This window comes from Uloborus diversus, chromosome 1, assembly GCF_026930045.1.
Source record: "Uloborus diversus isolate 005 chromosome 1, Udiv.v.3.1, whole genome shotgun sequence".
In the NCBI taxonomy this organism is placed as follows: domain Eukaryota; kingdom Metazoa; phylum Arthropoda; class Arachnida; order Araneae; family Uloboridae; genus Uloborus; species Uloborus diversus.
In genome coordinates, this window is record NC_072731.1 from 49,724,787 (window position 1) to 49,751,140 (window position 26,354).

The window sequence follows — 26,354 nt, forward strand, 5'->3', positions numbered from 1 at the left end:
ATCACATCATTTTTTAAATGCTATATTGATTTGATATTTTCATCCCGAAAACTCAACTACAAAACGCAGCCTTTATTCCTGCAGGTTTAGATCATGTTTTGTGATCTCAATCTCAAATTTTAGGTGATGACCCACCAAAGATGTTTGTAACAATTGCTACTTGTTTAGGGATTCCAAACCAGTACCGACATTGTTTTAAAAAATTGTGGGTTATTTATTTAGTTTAAAATTACAAATGAGGGCATAGGCGGATTTAGGTCGAAATATTGGGGGTGCAACAATAACAGGGATCTGGGGAAGGGGGCGGGGTATTCCCGGAATAACAAGGCAGTGGCGAAATCAGGAAATAATTTTAGGGCGGGACACACTTTTAAATCTAAAAAACGCAATGTAAACCATATTTGGTAAGATTAGGGGATGGGCAATTCTTAACATTTCAAACTGCAGAAAAAGTCTTAAACGAAAGTCGATATTAGAAGCAATGGATGAATCAGGCTACTGGTTTGGAATGGGATTCACGCCCCCAGAAAAAATTTGAAATAGTAGTTTTGGAAACGCAGTTTTACAGTTCTTGGTGATATTTTAAGGGCAAGAAAGGTACGTGTGGCTATAAAGCTATTTTTAGAAATTTTAGTCTTATAAATGTGATTATAGTTCATATTTATAGTTTGGGTTAGGAATGAGACTCACAGACGGTCTCCAATCGATTTTTTGAAAAGCAGATAGAAATACGTAACTCCTTCCCCACGTTACCTCTTTAACTTTTCATAATTGAAGTTCCAAAAATACTACGGACAATTTTTGCTTCTGTTACCGGACGGGGTGTTCTGGAGCTCTCCCCTGTAAAATTTTCGAAATTGAAGTCCTAAAAATGAAGCTCTTCTGCAATACTCCATGGTATTGAAAAGAAGGATTGTTCCACTTAAATATTTCGAAATAGTAGTTTTCAAAACCAAAGTATTAACACTCTTCAATGATATTAGAGAAAGGGGGTCGGAGGCCCTTGTTCGAATATTTTCCAAAATTGAAGTCTTAAACACATGAGTGTAAGGCCATATTTGGTAACGTTAGGGCAACTGCAGTTTTTCAAAACTGAAGCTCCAAAAACGCAATTTTAAACGATTTTCGATGCATTTAGGTGGTTAGAAGATCTTTCTTGGAAATTTTGCGAAAGTGAAGCCCAAGAAACGAAATTTGAGGTACTTTGTAACAATTTTGGCTGAAGAAAGGGCTTTGGAGAAGAAATTTTTTTAGGACTAATAGGAAAAATGAAAACGAAATAGAAAAAATGAAAAAAAAAAAAAGGGGGGGGGGGAGGAAGGAGATATGAAAGAAAGAGGATTGTACCAGGAGGGGGGGGGAGGCACACGATTCGCCGCCAATAATCTGAAGCTGTTGAAAAATTTAAATGTCAATATTTCTTTTTGAAAGAGAAATTAAGATTTTTTCCCAACATTCTTTTTTTTTCGTAAAATAACTGCGTTTTCCCAAAATGAGATCTTTTCTTCTCTTCAAAAATAAAGAATATATTTTTTAAACATCTACTCAGCATTTTGCGGGGAGGGTCACCAGTCTTGTGCCCCCTTCCCCCTGGATGCACGACTGCAGCAAAATGTCCGGGAGTCCTCCTTCAAAAAATTTTTGAAAATTCATCTTAAAAATGTTGGTTTTCGGTTGATTTCGGTGTAGATTTTATTGATAAAGTTTCTCGCAATAGCCATGTTTTTTTTTTTTTTTTTTTTGCACTTTCTTAGCCATTGTTGTTTCAAAATTGAAGAATTGGTATTGGTATACGAATAAATACCCAATTACAGAACATGCAATTACTATACGAATGTACAGTAATTAATCACGAATGTACAGTAATTAGTTTATAAATAACAGCACTGAACAATAAATTGTTTGAGAAGATTCTTTAAGTAAAGTTTCTTTCAAGTAAATTTAATAGTATAATCAGCTATGATTTTTTTCCCCCAACTGCGTTTCTGAGTGAAATATACTAAACTAATTTTTTTCAAAACACCGGCAATAATTTTGGGGGTGCGGCGCACCCCCTGGCACCCCCGTAAATCCGCCTATGAATGAGGGAAAAGGGTTACTTTTAATGTACCAGTCTATCTGGAGCATTCGATCCCGGAAAACAATGTTAAGGCTGAGATATAAGTCAGGCTTTTATTTCTTTGTTTATTACCTATATGTATTTGAATAGCTTACTCCACACCTTCACCTACCAGGCAAATCCAAAGGCAAAATCTGCCACCCCCCCCCCCTCAAAAAAAAAAAAAAAAAGATGCACAATTTCCCTGATAAAAAAAAAGGGTTTCCGAAATTTAAACTGTCAAGCTTATGAAGAAATTATGACATTTTATATTCAGGGATGCCCCAATGGAAGGTCACTGTGATTTTCCAAAAAATTCCTTATTTAGAAAATTTGGAGACAAAATTGCAATATTGAGATTCTTTTTTTCCTTTTAAAATTTTTTGAAATTTTTTTATTGATGATGCTTAATGTTCCTTCCAATTAGGTGTTATGAATGTAAAATATTTGTGCATGCTCAAATTTTATGATTCGGTAAACTGAGAATTGTTTTCATCTATGAATCAGCGATTAAATTAAGTTCTTCTGTGTTATTATGTTTACTCACTTAAGGTTTCTTACCACTCCTCATTGCTCGATGGTATTTCACTTGTAATTTTTTACTGATTAAATTCCAAAAAGTCCTAGGATTTTGCTTTGAAAACTGCCCATTGTAAAAATATGTATCACTTTTTAAAAACTTTTTGAAAACTCTTTTTTGTTCATCGGTTTTTAACTAAACATGTTTTCTTCATTTAAAATGATTCAGCCTTTTTCGCTCCTCACTCATTTTTATTTTCACCCAGACTTAATACTATTAACAGAATTTTTTTTAAATATTAACAATGTAGAAGAAATGTCAAGAGAAAATACAGGTCAATCATTGAAGAAACCATAATTGAATAAACTTTACTATGGCACTAAATATCTAAGTCAAACTCCAATCTTGTTGGAGCTTCTGGACAACCCAATGAATATTGCTTTTCTTCAATCAACACTGCTTTTTGTCTTCACATTTATTGTTGAACATGCAACTATTACCATGCTTGAAAAATATTTCAGTTTCATAAGATGAATGAAAGTAAACATGATTTAATTACAAGAAAAGGATGTCACTACGGAAAATGAAATAATGCTAATTCACTTCAAGAATAATAATGTAATAATTAAAAAAAAAAAAAGGTTAAAGCAAAATTTGCTGCCCTTGAAAATTTTGCCACCCTAGGCAGCTGCCTATTCTGCCTATTGGGAAATCGAGCCCTGGATGGGGGGGGGGGGGGGCATTTGTCAACCTCGCCTAGGGTAGCAAAACTACTAGAGCCGGCCCTGCACGCAGTCAACTTTAGACAGGAAAAAGTTATCTCTGAAGATCAAAGCATATGATAATACAAGCAATTTTTTAAATTGATATTTGTTTTCTAACATTTTGTTGTAATTCAAAAAGATTTTTTGTTATGATAAAATGGTCAAGATCTTGTTATTAACATTTTAAATATTAATTGGGACCTCCTAATATTCAATGCATTATTAATTTAATCAATTTAAGCTTGTTTTTATTTTTAATGTTTTTTTTACGATTAGTCAAGTGCATGCGGCGCAAAGTTAATGGGGCAGAGTGAAATAGTTCATTTTGTTTCTCCTTTTTCAAATAAATTATTAAATTACTTACACATTCATTTAGTAACTGATTCATTTACATTTTTTCAATACATAATTTACTTTTATTCATTCAATTACAAATTTTCATTCTCATTCACTATTTTTTTTCTCTCATATAATATTAATTTATTCATTTATTGCTTCATCACCTTTTCATTTATTCATTAAATCTTTTATTTATTCATTCAATTGACTAAAAACATTTCTAATAATCAAACAGAAGTATTTCATTAGAAAAATATTTTATTTTTCAATTTGTCCCAACATTAAAAAAAAGGTAAATTTTCCTCTTTTTTAAGGTACAAATTCAAGGCAGAAATAAAAAATGCTTCAATGCAAATATTATTGCAAACTACATTATTCTTTCTTTCAATAGTGCAATTTTCAAAACAAATTTCCATTTTATTTATTTTGAAACAGGTAAGTTATCTGAACTACTTCACTTTGTCCCAATCCCCACATAGAGTTAATTTTAATGCTTTCTAAAACTACAACAAATACATTACCAATTATCAGTCCATGCATGAGCAAAATCCACAATCAACATTAGTTGAATAATGATGAATATAGAAGCAGCACCCATAGAAACATACATCCATACTGCAAAAAGAAAAAACACACATAAATCAGAATATTTTATTTTTTAGGCAAACATATACTATTAAAAAAAACAAAATCTAGAAAAATAAAAACTGAAGTTTCTCTATTAAAGGAATACTACCTACTATGGCCAAAATTATTTATATAATTTGTAGGGATGAGGAAAACACCAGCACAAATCATGCACAGTGTGAGAAATTTTATTCCCCACATTCTGAAAAACAAAATAGGAATGTTTATATATAGTTAACTAAATAAAGAAAAAGGTGATAAAGCTTTTTAAAAAATTTTGAAAAAAGGAATCTAAAGAACAAAATAATATAAACATAAAAGACCACGTTATGAAAAATTACATTTAATGAAACAAATAAGTAAATGACCAAAAAGTTAAAATGCATTGTAAATATCTGTACCTCAGAGTCAGATGGACGTAAGTCCCAAAATTGAGATTTTCAGTTTATTAGTGCATTGTATGTATAAAGAAACCCATTCCGTATCAAGCCATCTGAGTGTAATTCTTTTAAATAAATCTTTTTTATTTTTTTACCAGGGTTAAAAGAGTATGTGTCTTATCTTTTGCAAGCACCAGAAAAAAGTTTTTACTCTCTCCTGGTCCTGTAAAATTATCATAACGTGACTTACGTCCTTCTGGCTCTGAGGTATAGATATTGTAACGCATCCGGTGCAACTTCCACTTTCTTGAAAGGACGATACAGGTAATGAGGAAAATACAGGAAATTTATTTACACTATGTACAGGAAAGATCGTCAACAACTGCTAAATTAATCATCAGCAATTAAGCAAATATCACTCAACACCGTAAACTCAACGGTTACACATGTATTTACTTCCAAATATGCAAAAATACAGCTCAAAAGGCTTCACAAAACAGAGCAATAAATGCTCTCCAGCGTTCCGCTGCAACGATTCACAAGCAAAAACTAACTCGAAAGTGACTCATTCACAAGACGCCCGGCGCTTTATACCGAGCGAAGAAATCTCTAAAAAATCCTACTAAGTTCTACGCATTTCTCATATCTTCTTTTTACTCATTCACAAATCTTATCAATGAAAAATCGGGGGAGCATATACTTCAATCGAATGTATAGGGGCTGTATATTCATTACAGGAAACTATTTACAGGTTACGTTATTACAATAATTTTAGATGACAGATAATTTAATAAACACCAAATTTAGCTAGATTACGACAAATTAATCACAAAAATAACTAATATTTACAGAATTTGTAACAATATATAAAACAACAATATTAGTAAAAAATTAGAATGACATTGAAAAAATTTAACTAAAAAGGAAGGAGTAATTGGATTTGACTCTCAAGCAAAAAAAAAGAGACAGTATGTCAGTCAGGATGGTAAAAGTTTGGATTTTCGTTAAAAGGGGGGGGGGGGCGGGGTTTTTCTAATGATTTAAAGGGTTTCTGGGTTGTTTTAGGTTTTCATGGTTTGTGTAAGAATTATGTGCATGACATTAGCTGTAGTAATTGCTTTTGTTATTTAAAAACCATACCGTAATAGAAAATAACAGAAACTCATTTATTAGGAAAGGAAATCTTTTTATTGAACATAATTGGGTTTATAATTAATGTAAAACAATTAACAAATTAATTTTATCAATTAATAGTTATTTGAAACTGGGAGAAATAAAATCATAAGCAGGAGCATTTGAAGCTAATATATATATATATATATATATAAACAAAAAATGATGAGAAATTTTAGAACAAATTTAACCAGATATATAACTAGACAAATTTACCAGATGTTAGATCTTTTTTCAATGAATAAAAAAACTTTGACATTTCTAGAGGCATGAAATTCATTTTGAAAAGAGTGAAAAAACAAAAATAGTAAAGACTGAACTAATGATGATCAACCTTATAAACTAGAAATTCGTCCGTCAAGGTATGACGGGTGAAAATTCCTTTTACTCTTCTACATTTGAACAAAGCCATTGCCTGTTTGGTAATATTTTGATCTTTGAAATTGTAACCCTAACTCCAGGAAATTAACCCTAAAATCCAGTACATAGAGCTCATTTTGTTGACCATTTTTTTGTTTCTCCATTCCCCTGAAATAACAGTCTTACCAGTAAAACAGTTAAGTTACCGGATCGAGTTCAGACTTGTCACAATAAAGCTTTTCCCTGCATATTAAACATTACTAAAACATATTCGCAACTCCAACAAACTATAGGGGACGCTGGAGTCACTGTCTAATGGCAGATGAAAAAACTAAAACAAACGCACGCCGTAATGTATAAATTGCTTCTAAACTTAGGAAATGACAGAAATTTTTGTTCGCATGTATGATTTTTTGTTCTTTATTCATTTGAAAAAAATTTTCAAAGTCTTTTGGTTATTCTGACCCGTGTAGAAAGAGATGGGAAATCAAAAAGTATTTCGAAAGTAAACAATTAATGCAGAACACACAGTAAGTTGTTCTGAAGCAGCCATTTTCACGATGTTGAATTCGGTATTCATTAATTTTTGGTTCGCTTCGAACAGCATTTTCATTTTGTACTGTTTTTTCTATACATTAGTACATATTATGTCCAGTTTTGTGACATTTCCGGCATTTGTTGGCATTTTTGTAACATTTCCGGGATTTGTTGACATTTTTGTCACATAGTGCATTTACATGACAGACTGCCAAGAGTAACATTTAACTCTAGATAATATATTTCTATGACTGTACGATTGGATATCAAAAGAAATCATCATGCATTTAATTCATTCGTCATGGAAATAATTTAACTGATATGCGAAATCTTGTCAAGATACATTATTCTTTTACACAATACTAAAACCATAACCCTATCAACAGATTTTTGGCGAAAATCTTCCACCGAGACAGGCGCGATATTTTAGCGATAAAAGTTCCAAGCTTTTATTTTTTATTGTACAAATTCTTAACATTCTTTCTGGATTTTTCAATCTGTTCTGCGATAAATATTTTCAAGAAAATTTATTTGCATACTGTCCATTTCAGTTGGATGATATAGTAACAAGGTTATTTAAATCATTTATGTGGAATTAGGTTAAGAAAAAGCAGTAATTTTTCAGCATGGAGTACAGTCAATGTTGTAAAGTTCGCTTTTTTTCATCGAATTGAAAAACTGATATTTATTCAAATTCACTCAGAACAAGATAAGTAAAATGTGTACTCACAGTTTATATCAGATATTTTTGAAGTTACGCTGTTGCTGATGACGATTCCAAATTATGAATTACGCAAATAAAAAAAATGCACATAACAAACTTTGTTTTGCCCAAACTGAACACATGGAACGCAATGTTTTAGTTTTTTCGGTAGTTTTGTAAATCACCGCAAGGTAGCGTATTCGAGCGCTGGAGTTGCGAATTATCAAATTATCATGCTGTGGCGTGAGTTTCATTGTTGAAGCAAGCAGGTTACTTGATCATCGGCTATTATTTATATGAGGATGACTTTTTTAAAAATTTAAAGGAAAAATGGCTGAGAAAAAAGATCAGTGAACTTTTTTGATACTTTGAATTTAAAAAATTCGCTTGACATTTATTTTTGAAAATAACAAAACATTTAAATAAAAACTATCGTTAAAAATCCTATTACTTCTTTTCCTTCTTTTTTCCATGATGCTAAATTTTCATTTAAACCACTAAGCATGAAAAAAGGCTTGACTTAATTTTTGAGGCGTAGTTCTGATTTTCAGTGCATAAAATAGGCTTGTAGAGATGTTCAAAATGTCTCTGGTTTTAATGAATTGAAATTTTGGAAATTCAGGCACAATGAAATAACTACAGTTACTAAACATTTGCATCAATAATATAACAATTCATTTCAAAGATGCAATTTTTGCGAGAGAAAACTAATGCATAATTATTTACATTTTCCTAACATAACAGAAAATAACAAAATTATTCAGTTCAAAAGAGAAATTTATTATTAGCTATTGGTTGATGCATGTACATAAGAAAAAATCTAGTAAGTAGAGAAGTCTATTGCTTTTCTTGAATGCCTCATTGTATTTGTATTAGGGGCATTCCAAGGTATTTTTGACATTTATGTAGAGTCCGTAACGTGACCTTTTTTGGCAAAAAAGGTCACATTACGGACTCTACATAAATGTCAAAAATACCGTGGAATGCCCCCATTAAGTTAAAAAAGGTATTTTTAAATTTTTTATTGTTACTTTTTTTAATTATTTTTTAGTTTTTTATGTTTTAACACTTTTGGGCATAAATAGTTATAAGCATGTAAAGTCCATGTGTATGTCATTTTCTAATAATGAGAAATGAAGGTAATAAAAAGGATCATAAACAGAAGAGAAGTTATATCTTTGAACATAGTGGAAGGTTTTAAAATAAAAAAATAAGAGTTTATAAAGAGCAAGTTAAATCAACCAAAATATTGGAAGTTTCCTCTTGTGTTATAATGAATAAATTAGTAGCTACAAAACATTTTTTGAATAAATATGTTTTGCGTTATTGAGTGTACGGATAGTTATAACTTTTTTTAATGAATAATTTGCCAGTTATACATGGGTGCCCATACCCTTTCAAGGGCAATAACGCACCCTCCTAAATGAAATCGAAAACCCATTCAAATTAAACTCCTTTAAAAAATTCAATGGCTTAGTCTGGTACTGAACTTGAGTTCCTAACCCAAGTATCAGCAGCTTATTGAGGTTCAATGGGGCCATGTAATAGAAACTTCTATGAAATGTGAAGAATTAATATGATTGCAAAGATGACAGAAAAAATAATAAATAGATTTTCTACTGAGCTCTGTGTATGGAGGTGACCATGTATTTTATATCTGTGAAAATAATGCACAAATCTAAAGAGTGAAAAGGGTATGGTATTTAGACTTTTAATGCACAAATGGGTGATTGTTTAAAAAATAGCTTTAAAAAGTAATCCAACACATAACTCACCCATTATGTAGACCAGATCTCCAGTTTGAACTAGTAGATATTGCAATGGTCAGAACAGCTAAGATGAAATAAAATGCAGCCATCGCCAAAGAAACCCTATAGACTGCCATGTAGCCAACTAACAGCTCACAATTTTCTCCAGCATTAAGAATTATACAAGTTATATTGAACTGTGGAAACTGTAAATTAACAAGTAAATTGATTAATTAAATTAAAAAATACTACTAAATTTTGACAGTTGTTAAAGCACCTTCTTTTCTTCAATACTAAAGTTATTTTATGTGTTAAGTTTGTTACCTATTTTTTTAATGTTCAAATACCAATTTATAGCTTTCTTTTGCTCAAATATAACTTGTTAATCATTTTTTTAAGGATTTTGCTTTATTTCTTAGTGTTATCAATAAGTATGTAAGCTTTGATTTTTATTTTCCCGTTACTGTCAAATTCAAGGGCGGAAAATAGGGGGAGGGAGAGGGGGCAGTTGCACCCCCAAATGTTTTGGCTCAGAATGATAAAAAACGGACAAACGTAATTCATGTAAATCGCAAATCACTGATCATATGCAAAAGGAAATTACAACCAAAAAAGAAAAAAACGCCAGCTGATTCTCCATAATAGTTGATGAATCTTGAAACATTTCTAGACACAAGCAAGTATTATTCACTATTTGAATGATAACTTGGAAAATCTTGAATCATTTGTAGCCTTTTTCGAAAAACTGGCTGGGGATCAAAGTTTGTTTCAACTAAAGAGGTACTCTCCTCATGCAGGCAAAATACTTCATACTTGTGCACCCAGTGCTATGATAACACATCCAGAGAAGGCTGCACGATTTTACTGGAATTTTGCATAAGTTGCTACACTTATATTTCAAATGTATGTCAAGTTAGCGAGTGAACACCAATTTCTTCTATTAGAAACACATTTCATCAACTCAATACATTGTATACTTTCATAGAAAACTCTTACAAAAGACATGCTTTTTTTTAAAAAGGCGCATATCAACAAATTCATTTTCTGGATGCTCTTTAACTTGGTCATCTCTGAGTGACACAAGATGGTCTCTAAGAGTTAAAGCTGTAAAATCCCTCCTTGTTAAATCTGAACATTTGAAAGCAGCTCTTTCAATGGTGGTAAAGCTGATGCCCTTTAACATGTTCCTTTAACGTGTATTTAAAGTTACTGATCTGGGGTTCTTAATAAGTCAGGATTTAAAGTTCAGCCAACAGAGTGCAGCATTGCTAGTAACAAAGGCAATAAGATGCTTGGGTTTATCAATAGATCTATTTCAAACAAATCTAAAGAAGTTATCCTGCCCTTATATAGAAGTTTGGTAAGACCTCATTTGGAGTATGCTGTTCAGTTTTGGTCTCCTTATCTGAAGAAAGATATTAATGTATTGGAAAGGGTTCAAAGGCGGGCTACAAGGCTAATAAATGGACTTTCTCACAGACTATGATTCCAGGCTTAGAAGGCTAAAAATGTACAGTCTTGAGCAAAGAAGAGACCGAGGGGACATGATTCAGTTGTTTAAATTTATTAAAATGAAAGATGTTACGAGGCTGAAGTTTAGCACTGAAAACAGGACAAGGGGTCATTGTTTTCAGCTATTTAAATCTCAGGCTAACATGAATATTAGGAAAAACTAGGGTCTGGTGGGGTAAAGTGGTCATAAAATCGTAGGTTTTCAACTTAAGTGGATATTAAATAAAATAAATTCTTTAAACACTTAAACTTTTTTTGTTGTTATTTTACATTGCATTATTAAAGAACACAATACATAGAATTTCAGGGGAAAAAATATTGATTTAAGTAGTTTTATAACAGTTTCATTTCCCTATGTATTTATGACCACTTTACCCCATGGGGTGGGGGAAAGTGGTCATAGCATGGGGTAAAGTGGTCATAGTTAAAAATAGATGCAAAACCGTTACAAATAACCGTAATATTTGTATATTTCGGTTATTTTTATAGTTACAAGTATATGCGGGTATACATAAGAATGTATACGTGATTACCTACAGTATACTTGTCTACAAGAGTATATACACGTATAAACGAACATCATATGCGTGTATGCACTTGTATCTCGAGTATATACATGCATATCTGAGTATATGCGTGTATAGTAGACATATATACGCATATATAGGTATACACACATATACGGGTATACACGAGTTATTTGGAGGATACATCCAGTGCGTGTTTGTATATGTCTACTCACGCACATACATATGGAAGCAACGAGTATACACGTATGTTTACGTGTAAACACGATTATGTACCAGTATAGACGTATATACGTACCTTTACGTGTATATCAGTACATGTATGTATACACGAGTATATCCCCTAATACACAAGTATGCTTACAGAGTGAATCCAAGCCCTGGGGCAAAGATAAAAGGGGTGTGAGAAGGGAGGATACGAAGCAAAGAATCATAATGATTTTATGGTCACTGACGCACTACATGCACACTAAGCCAGAAACTGATGGATGCAAAACAGGTCACAAATTTGTTACACAAAGATGATTTTACTTGACCAGTTGGTGGCGTGATGGTTAGACGCTGACCTTGTACGTCTGTGGAATCGGGTTCTGACCTGGAGATGCCGGTCGGTGGATTTTCGAGATGCAGAAACTCATCAGCGCCCATGTCGTATGATTATGCGGCATGTTAAAGATCTCAATGGTATCCGTTTTGATTAGAATTTCTTAGGCAAAATCAAATTCCTACTGCAATTTCGCATCAAAGAGAGCCCAGGTGCCTCCCCCTGGGGGAAACTGGGCGTCAAAAAAACTGTGTCATACATCAGCGCCTTAATGGTGACACATGAAAGACTGATACATTGTAGGGGAGCGCACTAGGTCTGGTTATGGCCCAGACGCCTCTTCAGGTAGGACTCTTATACAGCCCCATTGGGGAAAAAAAGATGATTTTAACCAACATTCTAGTTTTTAAGAATTATTTAGAGCAGATGTTAAAGTTACGGCCTGTAGTAGCTCTAATACACGCATCGCAACAAAGGCACAGCGACTGTTGCAAGTTTTTCAAAAGTCTCATTATTGCAACAGAGAGTGCTTTGTGATTGCGACGCATGTACTACAGCAGCCGGCCACAAATTTCATCAATCACTTTAACACTTTCTTAAGACCTAAAATGTTGTGTAAAATTGCCTTTGTGTAATAAATTTGTGACCTGTTATGCATCCTTTAGGTTCTGATTTTGCGTGCATGTAGCGCGTCAGCGTTGTGTTTGTGAATATATGTTTCTTATAATTCCTGCTTCTTCTACTCCCCTCTTACATCTTTTAAGAATTTGCCCAAGAGTTTTAATTCACCCTATATACATGTATATCATGTGCTTGTGTGTAAGTGTCTGCTCGAGTTTCGAGTACGTACGCGTATATACGTGTCTACCTGAGTATATAAGTGTTCGTATATGTACGAGTATAAACGGGTATATACGTGTACCGATAGTCGAATGTATATCTTTATAGACAAAAAATGCTTGCAGTTACCCATATACTACGCGTTTATTGGTGCATTTATGTTAATACGTATATATACGTGCCTACACGAGTATATGAGTATGCATACGCATATACTCGTATATTTAACCCTGTTTACTGCAAAAACAATACATATTAAGTGAAATTAATATTTCATTTATATCTGCCTCATACTTAAAGTTTAAGTGACGTTAAAAGGACAATATTCGTTAAGCCTAATATTATGACCACTTTACCCCATCTTACTTAAATTGTTCTAAAAAATTAACCAAAATAGATTCAGCTAACTGCTAATGAGTAAGAGTTCTTGAGACATGTAGGAAGCTTCCTGTGCAGTCAATCTGTTCATAATTCTAACAAACAAAATTTTCCAAGAAAGTTAAAAGAGGTGTTTAGATTTTTAAATTTTTCATATTCACACAAAATATTTTATTTTACCAAATAAAATTTTGCCAGTTGTGAAATTTTGTATTCAAAATGTAGTTTTTAACTGCCCTATCGTAAAATAAAATTTTCACATTCATTCGAACATTTATTTCCAAGCTATAGCCATTTCTTTGACGTATGACCACTTTACCCCATTGACCACTTTCCCCCACCAGACCCTATTATTTTAGCAGGGTAGAGGAACCTTGGAACAGCTTACCGGAAGAGGTGGTAATGAGCAAGGGAGTAGACAGTTTTAAGAGGGCCATTGATCTTCACTGGGATCAGTCTAGCTGAACCCAGAGCCTGTTGCTGGTCGTTACTTTTGTATTGTATTTGTATGTATGACTTTGTTTGAGTTTTTATTTGCTTTGTTTGTACTGTGAAGATTTTTTGAAAATTGCTTTACTCTATCAAAACATCTTCAATCCACTAGCCTGAATTTTCGGACTGTCCAAGCTTCAGCTTAATCTAAAATTGAAACAATTTGTAATTTTTGCGCAGATGTATATTTTAACCAAGAGTGAAACGAAAAAAAATCTTACTGCAGACCAATCTTAAAAAAAATCCAAATGAATTTAGAAGAGGTGTCAAAAATCTACATGATGATATAAAGTCATAAAATTGAATTAATATTTTGTATAATATAATAGATTCAGTTTATGATGAATTTAAGACAAGATCTTATGATAAATTTTTAACTGCGTTGCTGTCCAATAAGTTCAAGATTTATATTGATATTTTCTTGCAAAAGAGAAATAAAATATTACAATTGTAAGTAAAAGTTATAGCACAAAGCAAGAGGAATTGTTTTGCAAATAGCGACTATACTATTAAATGATGAAAAACGAAGACTAGCACTATTTTCAAAGTGGCTGGCGTTGTTCTAAGGAGAAAAAACTTGACAATGTGTTTTCCATCATAACTTTGTTGCTTGAACTGTTTTTCAATTATTCCAATTAGCTCAGCTAGTTGTGAAAGTTTTTTGTGTGTTAGGAGGTTAGAAAATTACCTTCCGAGCATAACGGGACAAAAAAAACTTTCATCTTCAATTGTACTGGCAAAAAAGTACCACACTGCACATTAATGTAATCAAGTAACAAGATTTCCACACAGATTCTGAAAACCATACATTAAAACTTTCTAAAAGGTAAAAACTCTAGTATCAAAATATTTTGTGATTTTATTTATTACAAAATAAGTTAAAACTGTAGTAATTAAAATTTGAATTCTTTGAATACCTTCTATTTTATCCTGTAAAACAATATGCATTTTATTTCATTCTCAAGGGAACGCAGATTTAAAAAACTCGCCCCCCCCCCCCCAAATGAAATGTTGAAATGCCGCCCCTGGTCAAATCCGCAACCAGTCAAGTCTGTTACCTTGTTTTGTTACTAGTCAAGGATTCAACAGTTTTTCAAATTAAATTGCTTTTATTCAAATTGGAGCAATTACCAAACATTAATATTTTATACTCCTACGTTAAAGAGACACAAAACCAAAACAATACAACTAATGTTCAAAACTTTTTACTCATTCATGCATCTAAAATCAATTGAATATGGCAGGCAACAAATTGACCCACACTTTTGAGAAAAAGATTTCACAAAAAGTATACTAAAGGCGTTACCTAATTATATTTTTAGATACATGTTGAGCAACCGTTTTAACTTTAATCTGAACTTTAAAGGGAAACGTCTTTCTCTTGAATAGTATTTATTTATTGCAAATGACACTAGCTGCTTATGGTGAATAACTTTTGTTTTACATATTTTTGTAGCATCCCTTAAAAGCAAAATGTGTGTGATTGTGGACAGGATATTGAAAATCCAGAACACTTGTTGTTTCGTTGCAATCGTTTTAACCCCCAGAGAGAAATTCTTATGAGGGAGCTGAGGAAGTTGTCCGTTTCTTGGCCTCCTGTTCCTTCTGCTCTGGTTCAGAGTGTCGAGACTTTTTCTCTTTTTAAACGTTTTATTTATTCAGTTGTTTGACCTTTTTGTATGTGTGTGTGTGTGTGTGTGTGTGTGTGTGTGTGTGTGTGTGTGTGTTTTTCTTCTTTATTCGTTGTTAATTGTTTGTATGTTGTGCTCATTTTATTTTGTGTATTTTGTACTGTTGTGCCTCTTACCTTCGGGCCCTATGCGATACTATGTGGTGCATAGGGAGTTTCTTTTTGTGTCTAATAAAAAAAAAATATATATATAATGTTGTGGCGTACGTCAGAGAGCACATAACCTAACTTTGCACCCCGAACCTTGAGGTCCCTTTGGTTCAGTGGTTAAAGCACTGAGTTAGCATCACAAAGGTCTATGGTTCAAACCCCGACCCGGACAATCATCTTCCACATCATGGTGATCCCGTACGCCACATAATGGTGACTCAGCATCGCAACAGATGGCACCATGTAACGCAGCATTAGGAATACGCCATAGGCCCTTCATTCCTTGACCACGCACTTGCTCAGTCGTCCGCCCGACCGCTGACACTCACGCACGTGCTTTACTGTGGATTGCTCATATAATTGCAACGGCACAACTACAGCCAGAATGCTTGGCTTATCAGCACCCCACATCTGTTAATAAATTGAATAGCTCTCTTGCTTCCCTGCTTCATCACTTGATGGGGGGAGTAAGGTAACGTACGTCAGGAAGCATATAACCTAACTTTGCCCCCGAACCTTTAGGTCCTTTTGGTTCAGTGGTTAAAGCACTGGGTTAGAATCATAAAAGTCTGTGGTTCAAATTCCGACTGGGACAATTATCATCCATGTTATGATGATCCGTACGCCACAATGTCATCTTTTTCATCTCGGTAAACAATATTTATTTTCATTCAACTTACAAAAATGAAACATTTTCCAAGTATAATAATAAATTAGTTGCAGTTTGGAGAAGAAAAGAGCAGCATATTTTAAGTCTGTCTATTGGGGATATGAAGCAAAATTTGATTCTGGTCAGTTACTCACAATATTTTTCCATGGGAAATATTGTCAGTAATGTTTCCCATATGCTAGTAATATTCCTCAAAGCAGGGAATTTATACTTAACATTGGTCATAGTCTCATAGTAAAAATCAAGTAACAAAAATTTTTACATGGCACATTAAAGAGGATTAAAAGATTTCTTTTTCGGCGCCGATGGTTCAACAATTTCGCCATCGGCATCGGCATCGGCGGCCGATGCTAACTTGCAGGAAACATCGGCCCATCGGCCTTAAAAACATCGAAAAGCCGATGGAATTGGCCGATGTTTTTGAAAAAAACAAGACCTTTGTTTTACTTTTAAATACAAAGTAAAGGGAGTTGTTGTTTTCAAACAAAATTGTTCACTTAAATTTCAGTATGAATTTATATTTTAGTCACCCCTGAAAGAGTTTTTAATACTGCATTCAGGTACCAAACACGTTAATTATTGCGTTGTTTCTTGCGGCTGGATGCACGTATGTATCTCTCATAAGTCATAACTAAAAAATGGTAAGCTGTAGAAGGCTAAATTTTCGCCTGTGGGAAGTGCGCACGTTTCAGTTGTGACCTTCCCTCTTTGTTTTCGATCGGATGTTCTAAAAAGCCTATTAACTGATTTTTTGTGGCTATTAATTACTTATTTCAATGCAAAACTAATATAGCGTCTCAGACTGACGATCATTTGGTGATATATTACCGAATTGGAGACTGTGGAAACAAATATGAGATGGCAAAACCGGTTTTGTTTCATTTTGTTTGATTCCCGTTGAACCGACGGTAATTTTAAATTTTTCGATGTTTGTAATATGAATCACAGTAATGCAGTCTTTTCTGTATCGCTTCGGCGGAGCTACAAGATTGGGGCCCGTCAAAATCCATTTTGGGGCCGTATTTCTCCATCACAGAAGTTGCAAAACATTTATCAAAAGCATTGTTGTAACTCCTACGGTGCCCCTATGGTTATGGGGCCCTCGAGGAATTGCACATTTGCTACATTTTAAATCCACCATTGTACATCAAAACAAACTCGGGTGCAAGTTTTAAAAGGGTTTTCTGCTCAAAGTTTATTATTATTTTGAACTCTATTTTTTGCAACTATTTTTTGTATTTCCGAGAACACTTGCGTGCTCCTCCTCCCACTCCCTCAATTTCTGAAATTAAACTGAAGTTGTACTTCTGAGTTGTTTAAAACCAACACCATTCATAAAATTAGAGATTTTTTTTTCAAGTTTTATCTATTGTTTAGGAAGAGTTTAGAGCATTGATTAGAAATTGATTAAAGACGTTTTGAATTGTGACATATAATTCGGAAAACAAAGGTTTTGAATTTTTCTTCGGAAGTGCTGAAGTAGATACAGAAACTCTTCCGAGGCGTTGGTGGTAGCGCTTCTGTACTAAAAAAATTAAGCCGAAGTTGGGGCCGAAGTTTAACATTGTGAGTTACTCCAAAATTAGAGGGTGACCCCCTAATCCGCCCTCGTCGTTTCAAGCATTTCTTAAATATTTAGCGATTATTTATTTTGGTCAAGAAATGTCATTTTGCGTATTTTTTATACTTGTTTCACCTATATTTTGTAATGCGCCACCTTTTTTGCATCATTAATAGCGATCGATTTTTTTTTCTGTTGTAACTATTTTTATGTATTTATATAAAATCAATGAATAAGTTATTTTCGTTTTCATCATATGTTTAATAATATGTTATAGAAAAGTTTCAAGGATTTTCTACTATGCAATTTTTTAAATTTCAGAAAATTATTGTTAAATTGAAAAATTTAATTTGAACGTGTTTGTAGTGCTCCATAAAAGATTAATCAATCAAATTGTTCAATATTACGTGTGCAAACATCAAATCAAGTAGTATGTATATGTATTAAGTTATTAAGTTGGGGTAAATATTGAGTTTGTTTATTATAGCTACGTTTTAAGAATCTCACTCATTTCGTGGCTATTTCTTTTTTCCGCAAAATTTACGCAACTGTTATACATTTTATGAAAAATGCCAACTTTTCTATTCATAAATTTTAAATAAGTATAAAAATATTCCTATTATGATTTAATATTGTAATTTATCTGTTACCTTTTTTGTTTAACTTGATGACTAAAAAAGGTCTACGTGCAATCTTTCCACTTTAATAGCGTAATTTGCTGACGGTTTCATAGTTTTTTTTTTTGAATGATTAAACAACATAATTTAATGCTTTTTAACTATGTTTAGTTTACCTAAATCCAAGCATTATTAAAATATTACTGAAATCTTAGTTATATGTTCAATTTAAAAAAAAATCAATCGGTTATTAAACAGTCTCTTTGTTTTTCCTCCATTTTTTGTTTTTTTTTGTTTGGCTGTTGTTCTTCGTTTTCCATCATACAGCAGTCAAAAAAGGAGAAGCATAACTACACCCTATACAGATTGTACGTGGTACGATCCAAAAGTTCGAGGGATAAGCTGTATAAAACCTTACCCAGAATAGTTCACATTACCGAAGCACATCCACCTACAAAAGGTCATCTTGAGGGACTATGTACTTCTGCCAGTGTTCATATAACTTTTGGAAAAACTCCTGGAAGCCATTTTTCACTACCTTCTGTGATGCAGCTTTATCTTATCCTGACGGAAGAAAGCGGCGTCCATGCAAATGTTTTTTTTTTTTTTGCTGGGAAAGGTAAAAGTCACACGGAGCTAAGTCCGACGAAACGTGATGTTTTTGGTTTGTCATATCAGAGTATTGACCAATCGAACCGTGCATCCTCAACATGAAAGTCGCCTTCTTCTCCACGATGAAGTCAAAGCAGCAACGAAAGAGCCCTTACAGGAGGTTGCGATAAATGTCTTCCAGGAGTCCTTCTAAAAGCTATACGAACGGTGGCAGAAGTGCATAGTCGTTCAAGGTGACAATTTTGTAGATAGATTCACGGTAAATTTTTATACAAATTGTCCTCGAACTTTTAGATTATGCTACCTACGTACGAGTTTTCAACTTACTATTTCATAACATTTTTGAGTGACGTAAGTTTACGCGCATGAAAACATCACAAGAGAATTTGCGATAATTTTAACTAAGGAGGTTTTCAAAATGGATATTTCGGTCATCTATATGTTCTTAGGTACATATGCATGTACATGTGCGCAGAAAAAACTCGTGAAGTTTAAATTGGATGATCGTAAAATAAAAATTTAGGTCGAAATCTGATTTTTTTTTTTGGGGGGGGGTACTACTATTCCTTATCCGTAGAAAGGAAGTAAAGTGAAATGAATCTATGATACTTTAAATCCCTGACAATTTTATCAATTTATTTCTGTTAGATTTTTTTTTTTTTTGCCATCGGCCAACAGCATCGGCCATCGGCCATCGGTAATCGGCCATTTGGAGGAAAACAATCGGCCATCGGCCATCTTTGAACAATCGGCCAACAATCGGCATCGGCCCATCGGCCAAAAAATGCCATCGGTCGAGCCCTACAAATAACTTTCATTTTAATTAACTCTAAAAATTTTGAGGTAAATTATAATGCTGTATAGAGACAAGAATTGACATAAATTATGGAAAAAAAGCTCTTTAAATGCCCTTAAAAAATATTTCCTTTGCTAAATGACACAATTTTGGACATACCAAAACGTTAACTGAGCAAATGTACCATTAAAAAAAATTTTTTTTTAATTATTTCCATACGTTTCAAAAAAAAAATTTAAGGCATGAATCTTACACTGAATAATTTTTTGTTAATATTTTACACAAATAACAAAAGTAAAGACAAATTATTTACTTTGTAAACGATTTTAGAAAAAAGTAAGTTTGAAGTTTGATGCATGTCCAAAAGTTACGATCTTTACAATGCTATTATTTGAGAACTAAGTATATGATGTTTTCGTTTTAAAGGTATTTATCGATCCTCAGAATCAGTTTTTAATTGTTTAAAAGTGTTTTCATAAGCTTTTATGTAGTATCTTAAAAGAAAAATAATTTTTTTTAAACGTACATGTGAGATGTCCAAATGGCGTTACGATCTTGACGCCGATAATTCTGTCCGTTTATTTATAATTTTTTTATAATCCACTGTCTTCTAACATCAATAAAAAAGATTATTATGATGTTATCTTCTTTAATCCATTGGTATTTTGCATAATTAATACGTTACACATTGAACAATACATAAATTACAGTCGAAACTTGGCTGGTTATGATCGAACGAAAGCCATTTTGCGCGAAAATCGCCAAGCAAACCTCCATTGGCAACAACACAGTATACGATAAGCTAAAGGTTACCAGAGGGGGATTCCAGTTTGACTAGTTAATCGTCAGCTGCACCAGTTTTGGCGACATTATCACCTGCACTAGCATTTTTTTTCCCCACCGCTTTTATTATTTTAGAATTTTTTTTTTTCTCTTCTTTCTTTTGGAAACATAATTTAACGATCTCCACATAGAAATACGAATTTCTTATTTCAATAATTTATTTTTAGACATCGTTTTAATTCTTATGACATTAGAAAAAATATTCATTATTAAAACTGATGTCACTTTTTACATTCTTTCTTAAAGCATATTTTGTTTATTTTTCCTTTAAAAATATATATGTCGTATTTATTTGTCTCTATTTTTATTCCTTATTTGTCCCAAAAAATCAAACTACAAGTTTGTATAATTATTTCCATGAAGCTTTTTTCTACCTTTCATCAACTTCTTCAAAATCATTCCAAAACTTTATTATATGTAAAGAGCAGTATGTATAGCCATTCAAGTACTTCATTAATATCCTCTTTATCATTAAATTGCAAAATTCAAAAAGTAGTAAATAAAATTTTCATTGGAAAAGTTAAAAAACAGATTAACAGTTGTCAAAAATGGTGAAACTTACATTATGATGATGTCCAAAATCTGTTACCTACAGACTGCTAATTTAATTTGCTAATTAACAATTTTTACAAATACCTGCTGTCTTTTCATGCTCATATATTGTGTTCTAGGTTTACATACTATAGAATAAAAGCAAAATTGATATCAAATTCGAAAATTTTTGAAATTGCTCAAAGTTAACTTTTTTGTTCCCACCTTTTGAGAACTGCTCCTAAACCTCCATCTTGACGACAGTCAGAAGAGACCAAGGATATTCCCAAAGGGTATAACTCCATATATGCTGTATACTCTCAAACATTTTTTAGATATATAAAGTTCATTGATCGCATACACATATTCAGGTGCATGCTTAGAGTTTTAGCGGCCCTGTGCGAAATTTGTCTTAATAGTCGATAAATAACCATTTTTGTTCTCTGATAAAACATAACCCAATGTTGTGTGTCACCCAGCTGTATAAGTTAGTTTGAGATTTTTATAAGTAATTACAAAATTAATGTGAAAAAAATTGACATAAAATACAGTTGCAAAGAAAAATTTTGGAATCTTAAAGAGATGTAATTGTTGAAATAAAAACTGGTATCTGCACTGCATTGTTTTCGTCCGGGAGGGGGGGGGGGGATATGAAATATGAAACTGAAATCTAACTTCAAAACAACGTTAGGAAAAAAAATGAAAAATCTTGACCTTTTTCTGCCTTTTCACATACTTTTACTTCTACCAAATATAAAAGAGTCATTCCATGTCAACAAATCTAATGGTCCCCACTCAACCATCCCCGAGTTGAATGAAATTTTATAGAGTTGTAGAGATGTCTTGAGAACTTACTTATACAAATTTTCAGCTTCTTAGATCCAAATCCTGAGGATCTAGAATCTCCGGAAAATGTGATCCAAAATGACAGATCAGCTTTTTGTGCCAAATGGCCAAGTTTAGATTAAGTTTACAGAAAATTTTATCACACTGAAACTTTAGACGCTTAAAGTACAATTGGCTGTTAATACATTCAAGTATTTTTGGAAATTTGAGCTTATTAGACTTTTTATTGCACGCCTGTAAACTCGTGAAAACGCTGGCGGGGAAATTTTCTCCTGGATTTTAGGTTTTCATAAAATCTGAACAAAAATAATTCAAAGGATCCTACTTCGTGATTACATTGTAAAAATACTTGTTTTTAATTGGATACAGTTTCAGAGATTAAATATCTATTTTCTAAAAGGTATTGTCATCCAAAGTGGCTATCAAAACCGTTCAAGTGAAAAATACCGTATTTTCAAAGCGCTGCAGCTCAAGTTTGTCACCTCGCATCTTCTTTTTGTTAATACCATTAGAAAGAACAGATTTTTTCCTTTCAAAATAAGTTTTTTTTTCGATGGTGTACTTTTGAATGAGGATAGAAAAATGAGTTGAAATTCTGTCGGTCGTATCAAATTGCCATGTTTAAGTTCAGATTACGGGAAATTTTATTACATTGGAGCTTGAAACTTTAGGAGCTCAAAGCACTTTTGGTTGTCAATAGATTCAGTAGATTTATGAATTTGAGTTCATTAAATTTTGTGTAGCACGCATGCAAAGTCGCAAGAAAAACACAGTGGAGAAACTTACTCCAGGATTTTAGAATGCCATAAATTCTGAACAAAAATGATTCAAAAGCTCTAACTGAGTAATTGTATTTTTACATTATACATGCTTTTGATGGGTTATAGTTGCATAGCGTAAATATTGATTTTCTAAAAGACATTGGCATCCAAAGTGGCTGTCAAAATCATTCAAATGAAAAATAGCCTATTTTTAATGAACTGTAGCTGAAGTTTGTCCCATTGCATCTTCTTTTCATTTGTACCATTAGAAAGAAGATATTTTTTCACACAGAAATATTATATTCTCTTGTAATACTTTAGCGGCCCCTTTTGTCACCCCCAAAACACGGCCCTGCAGATATTGTGCATATTGGATTACCGAGAGTATACCCTGTAGTATAGTATTTCCTTTCGATTCAGAATCATTTCCCTTAACTTTTTACATTGAATAGGAAAAAATAAATAAAAAAAAGACACTACTTTAAAAGAAATAAAAAATGCTCAAAATGGAGCTAAAGCCTTCCTCTGGACCTTGCAGTTTATTTGAAATTTTGTGAAGTAGTAAATTAATCTCTACAGTACTATTTGCATAAAATTCAAAATTTACAATTTTTTTTCTTTTTTTTACCTTTTCAATGATTTTTTCTTGAATTTCGGGAGTTAGCATTACACACATAAGAAGTGTTCCTAAGAGTAAAAACAAGGTGTACATGAGGCGTGTTGATGTTGATTCTTTTATTGCTGGAAGAAACCCACAGCAAAGTCGACAAGAGCGACACCCGCAACAGCATCCAACCTGTGAAATCATACATATATATTTATAAAAAAAAACATATATCTAATGAAACTGAAAAAAAAAAAAACCTGAAATTTATGGCAAGAAAATGTGTATTAACATTTAAAAAAACAAAATTCTTGCCAATACTTACGAAAGGAATAACCTAAAATGAGCCTAGTACTGTAACCAGACGTAAATTTTACTCTTCTACAAACCAGAAAAAAAGAGAAGACACTAGTAGCTAAAACAAGGTTTCCTAACTGCCAGAGCAAATCCTAAGACTCAACCAAAAGACACTTCAGATACTTTATCTCATAGAATGCAAATTTTTGCAATAACAGAAAATATGGGAAGCAGTTTTGTAATTACCTTCTCCCACAGTTAACAACAAATATGGACAGCAAGAAGGATCTATGATCCTCCTCAAGCACCCAAACATAGCCTAAAACTACATTTAGGTACATTTCGAAACATTTGCCTTGGACTTCCTATTTGTGCCTAATATTGAACTTTGACTTGGTGAGAGCAGGGGTCTGGCCAGAGGATATTTGGGTCCATTAACGGACCCTTCACAAAATTCTGATAAACAAGATCGGATCTTTCACAAATTGTTTATTAAAGAGCAAATCTGAAAGCAAAATAACGCATATTTCCGTGTATAAAACCAATAATTTCTGAAACCTTTTTTGAAGTCAAATTAGAGGGATCAGCTTATAAAAAATCTGCTAATTTTGCAAAAAAAAAAAAAAAAAACTGCACTTTTGCGATGCTCTTGCAAGCGATAAATAATTGCTACTGCCAAATAAATATAATGCCTGTTGTTTGTTTCTTGGAAAGAAATTAACAGCTGAAAATAAGTTTGGTTTTAAATAATTAGTTTGTTTTATCACAGCTAATTTGCAGCGATGTTGTTCTAAACTTTTCTGAAAAGTTGTTGGTAAGCACTTTTCTTCCCCCCCCCACTCATGATTTAATAAACAATGATAATAATAATATATATCAGCGAAATAAACTTAGAACTGCAAAGGGATAGTAAGGGCGGCGGGAAATATATGATCGGCGGGAAATATATATGATCGCTTCAGATAGGGTTACCAACTTCAAAATTATCACCACTTAGCGTCTCATCATTTTATCAGCTTGTCAATATTTGAGTTTTTATAATGAGGTGCAATGTTTAACTGTTACTTTGGGAGAAAATTATATGGGTTTGATTTTTCGATGCTAACACAAGCATGATTAACTTTAAATAAACTCTTTTAATTACCGTTTTTTTTTCCGTAGATGTCTACATTTTGAAAAATGCGATCTTTTAGCATCTGATATGAGAAACATATTTTGTTATTTTTTTCAAGCTAACTTCGTTTTATTATTATGCTAATAAAAGAAAAGTCTCTTTATTTTGTTAGAACTCTCATTTCAAGTTTTTAAAGCAAAATTCCATTTTCTTTTATGAGTTAAAAATTAAAATGCTGAATCGATGGTTTAATTTTCTTTTTTTTTTTTTTTCGCTTCAACTGTGTCCACAGATATTAATGAAATGTTTATCATAGGACTCTAAAATGCAATTTTAAAATAATTTTATGAAAAATATTTCTTTTACCAGCCATTTTTATACTTTTGATGCATAGGCGGATTTAGAACTGAGTTCCTGGGGGGGGGGGGGGGGCAGGATTTTTTTTAGCAACATTTTTATTGCTCCCCACTGCTTTGTTTTTGTCTGTTTCCTGTGCTGCATAAGTGTGTTACGAATTCTGTAAATAGTAATTATTGTAGTAACGTAACCTGTAAATAGTTTCTTGTAATGAATATACAACCCCTTTACATTCGGCTGAAGTATACAAGCCCCCTATTTCCATTTTTTTTCATTGATAAAATTTGCTAACGGTCTACGCATTTCGAGAAGCAGTAAGAATGTTGTGGAAACTTTTCGATGTTTATAAAAGCGTCCCACGTGATAAAAAGTTCAGTTTCGATTGAGAATTTGTTCTGAGAGTGTATAAGCTGTTTATTGTGAGGCATTTCGCTGTGTTGTTTTCGTATTTGGAAGTAAATACGTAAGTAACCGTTGAGTTTACGGTGTTGAGTGATATTTGCTTAATTGCTGATGATTAATTTAGCAGTTGTTAACGATTTCTTCTGTACATAGTGTAAATAAAGCTCCTGTGTTTTTATCAAGAACTGTGTCGTCCTTTCAAGAAAGTTGGAAGTCGCGCCGGATCTGTTACAAGTGCATGCTTTATTTTTTTTGTGTGTCGTTTTCATCAATGTGTGTTTTCATGCTGTCCTTTTTGAATTGCTCTTAAGAGAGGGAGCTGTTATCAAGAGAGTGACGCATTTCTCCCTTTTAAGTGGGAAATAGAATATCCCCCATTTTAGGGGGCCGGGGGTTTCTCTCCCGGAGGAGATTTTGCAAAATGAATATAAAATTCTGCATTTTGAAGCCTTATAAAGGTTAATTGGATAGACAGAAATTGATAACTAGATTATACAGTTGTACAGTATATTGTTCAAACTTTGTAAGAAACAACCATTTTAAGTTTGAAAGAAAAAATAAACTATTGATTTCTCATTACAACAACCTTTTTTTAATCATTAGTAGTGCAGAAAATGAAAAGGTAGTGTATCATTTTTTTCTTGGCTAAACAGATTAACAATATGCAGTAGAAGAAATTGGAGCCCACTTTGCTTAGGATTTTCAAAGACTTATTTAATTATTTTCAAGGACTCTAGAATAAATAAAATTATTTAACGCATTTCATTTGTACTTTCCAGTCTCTGATATTTTAGTACTTGATCGTAAATTTTTACAGGCCTGTTCTAAATTTGAGAAATAGCTATTTTAAATTTAAAAGAAACTACAGATTTCTCATGACAACAACTTTTCTTCAGTTGCAAGTGGGACAGAAAACGAAAAGAAATAGAAGTAGTGTGTATTTGTTTCCGTGCTAAACAGA

The 26,354-nt window shown here is 32.7% G+C and overlaps 1 protein-coding gene across 1 annotated transcript in view; it reads right to left on the bottom strand.

Moving 5' to 3' along the window:
• LOC129234563 (serine incorporator 5-like) overlaps positions 1-26,354 on the bottom strand; it is a 71,336-nt gene that overhangs the window by 41,446 nt on the left and 3,536 nt on the right. Inside the window, exons 2-3 of the mRNA XM_054868584.1 lie at positions 23,248-23,415; positions 9,277-9,455 (exon numbers count right to left, since the gene is read on the bottom strand). Of these exons, the coding sequence (XP_054724559.1) occupies positions 9,277-9,455; positions 23,248-23,415 (347 nt within the window). The remainder of the gene's footprint in view (positions 1-9,276; positions 9,456-23,247; positions 23,416-26,354) is intronic.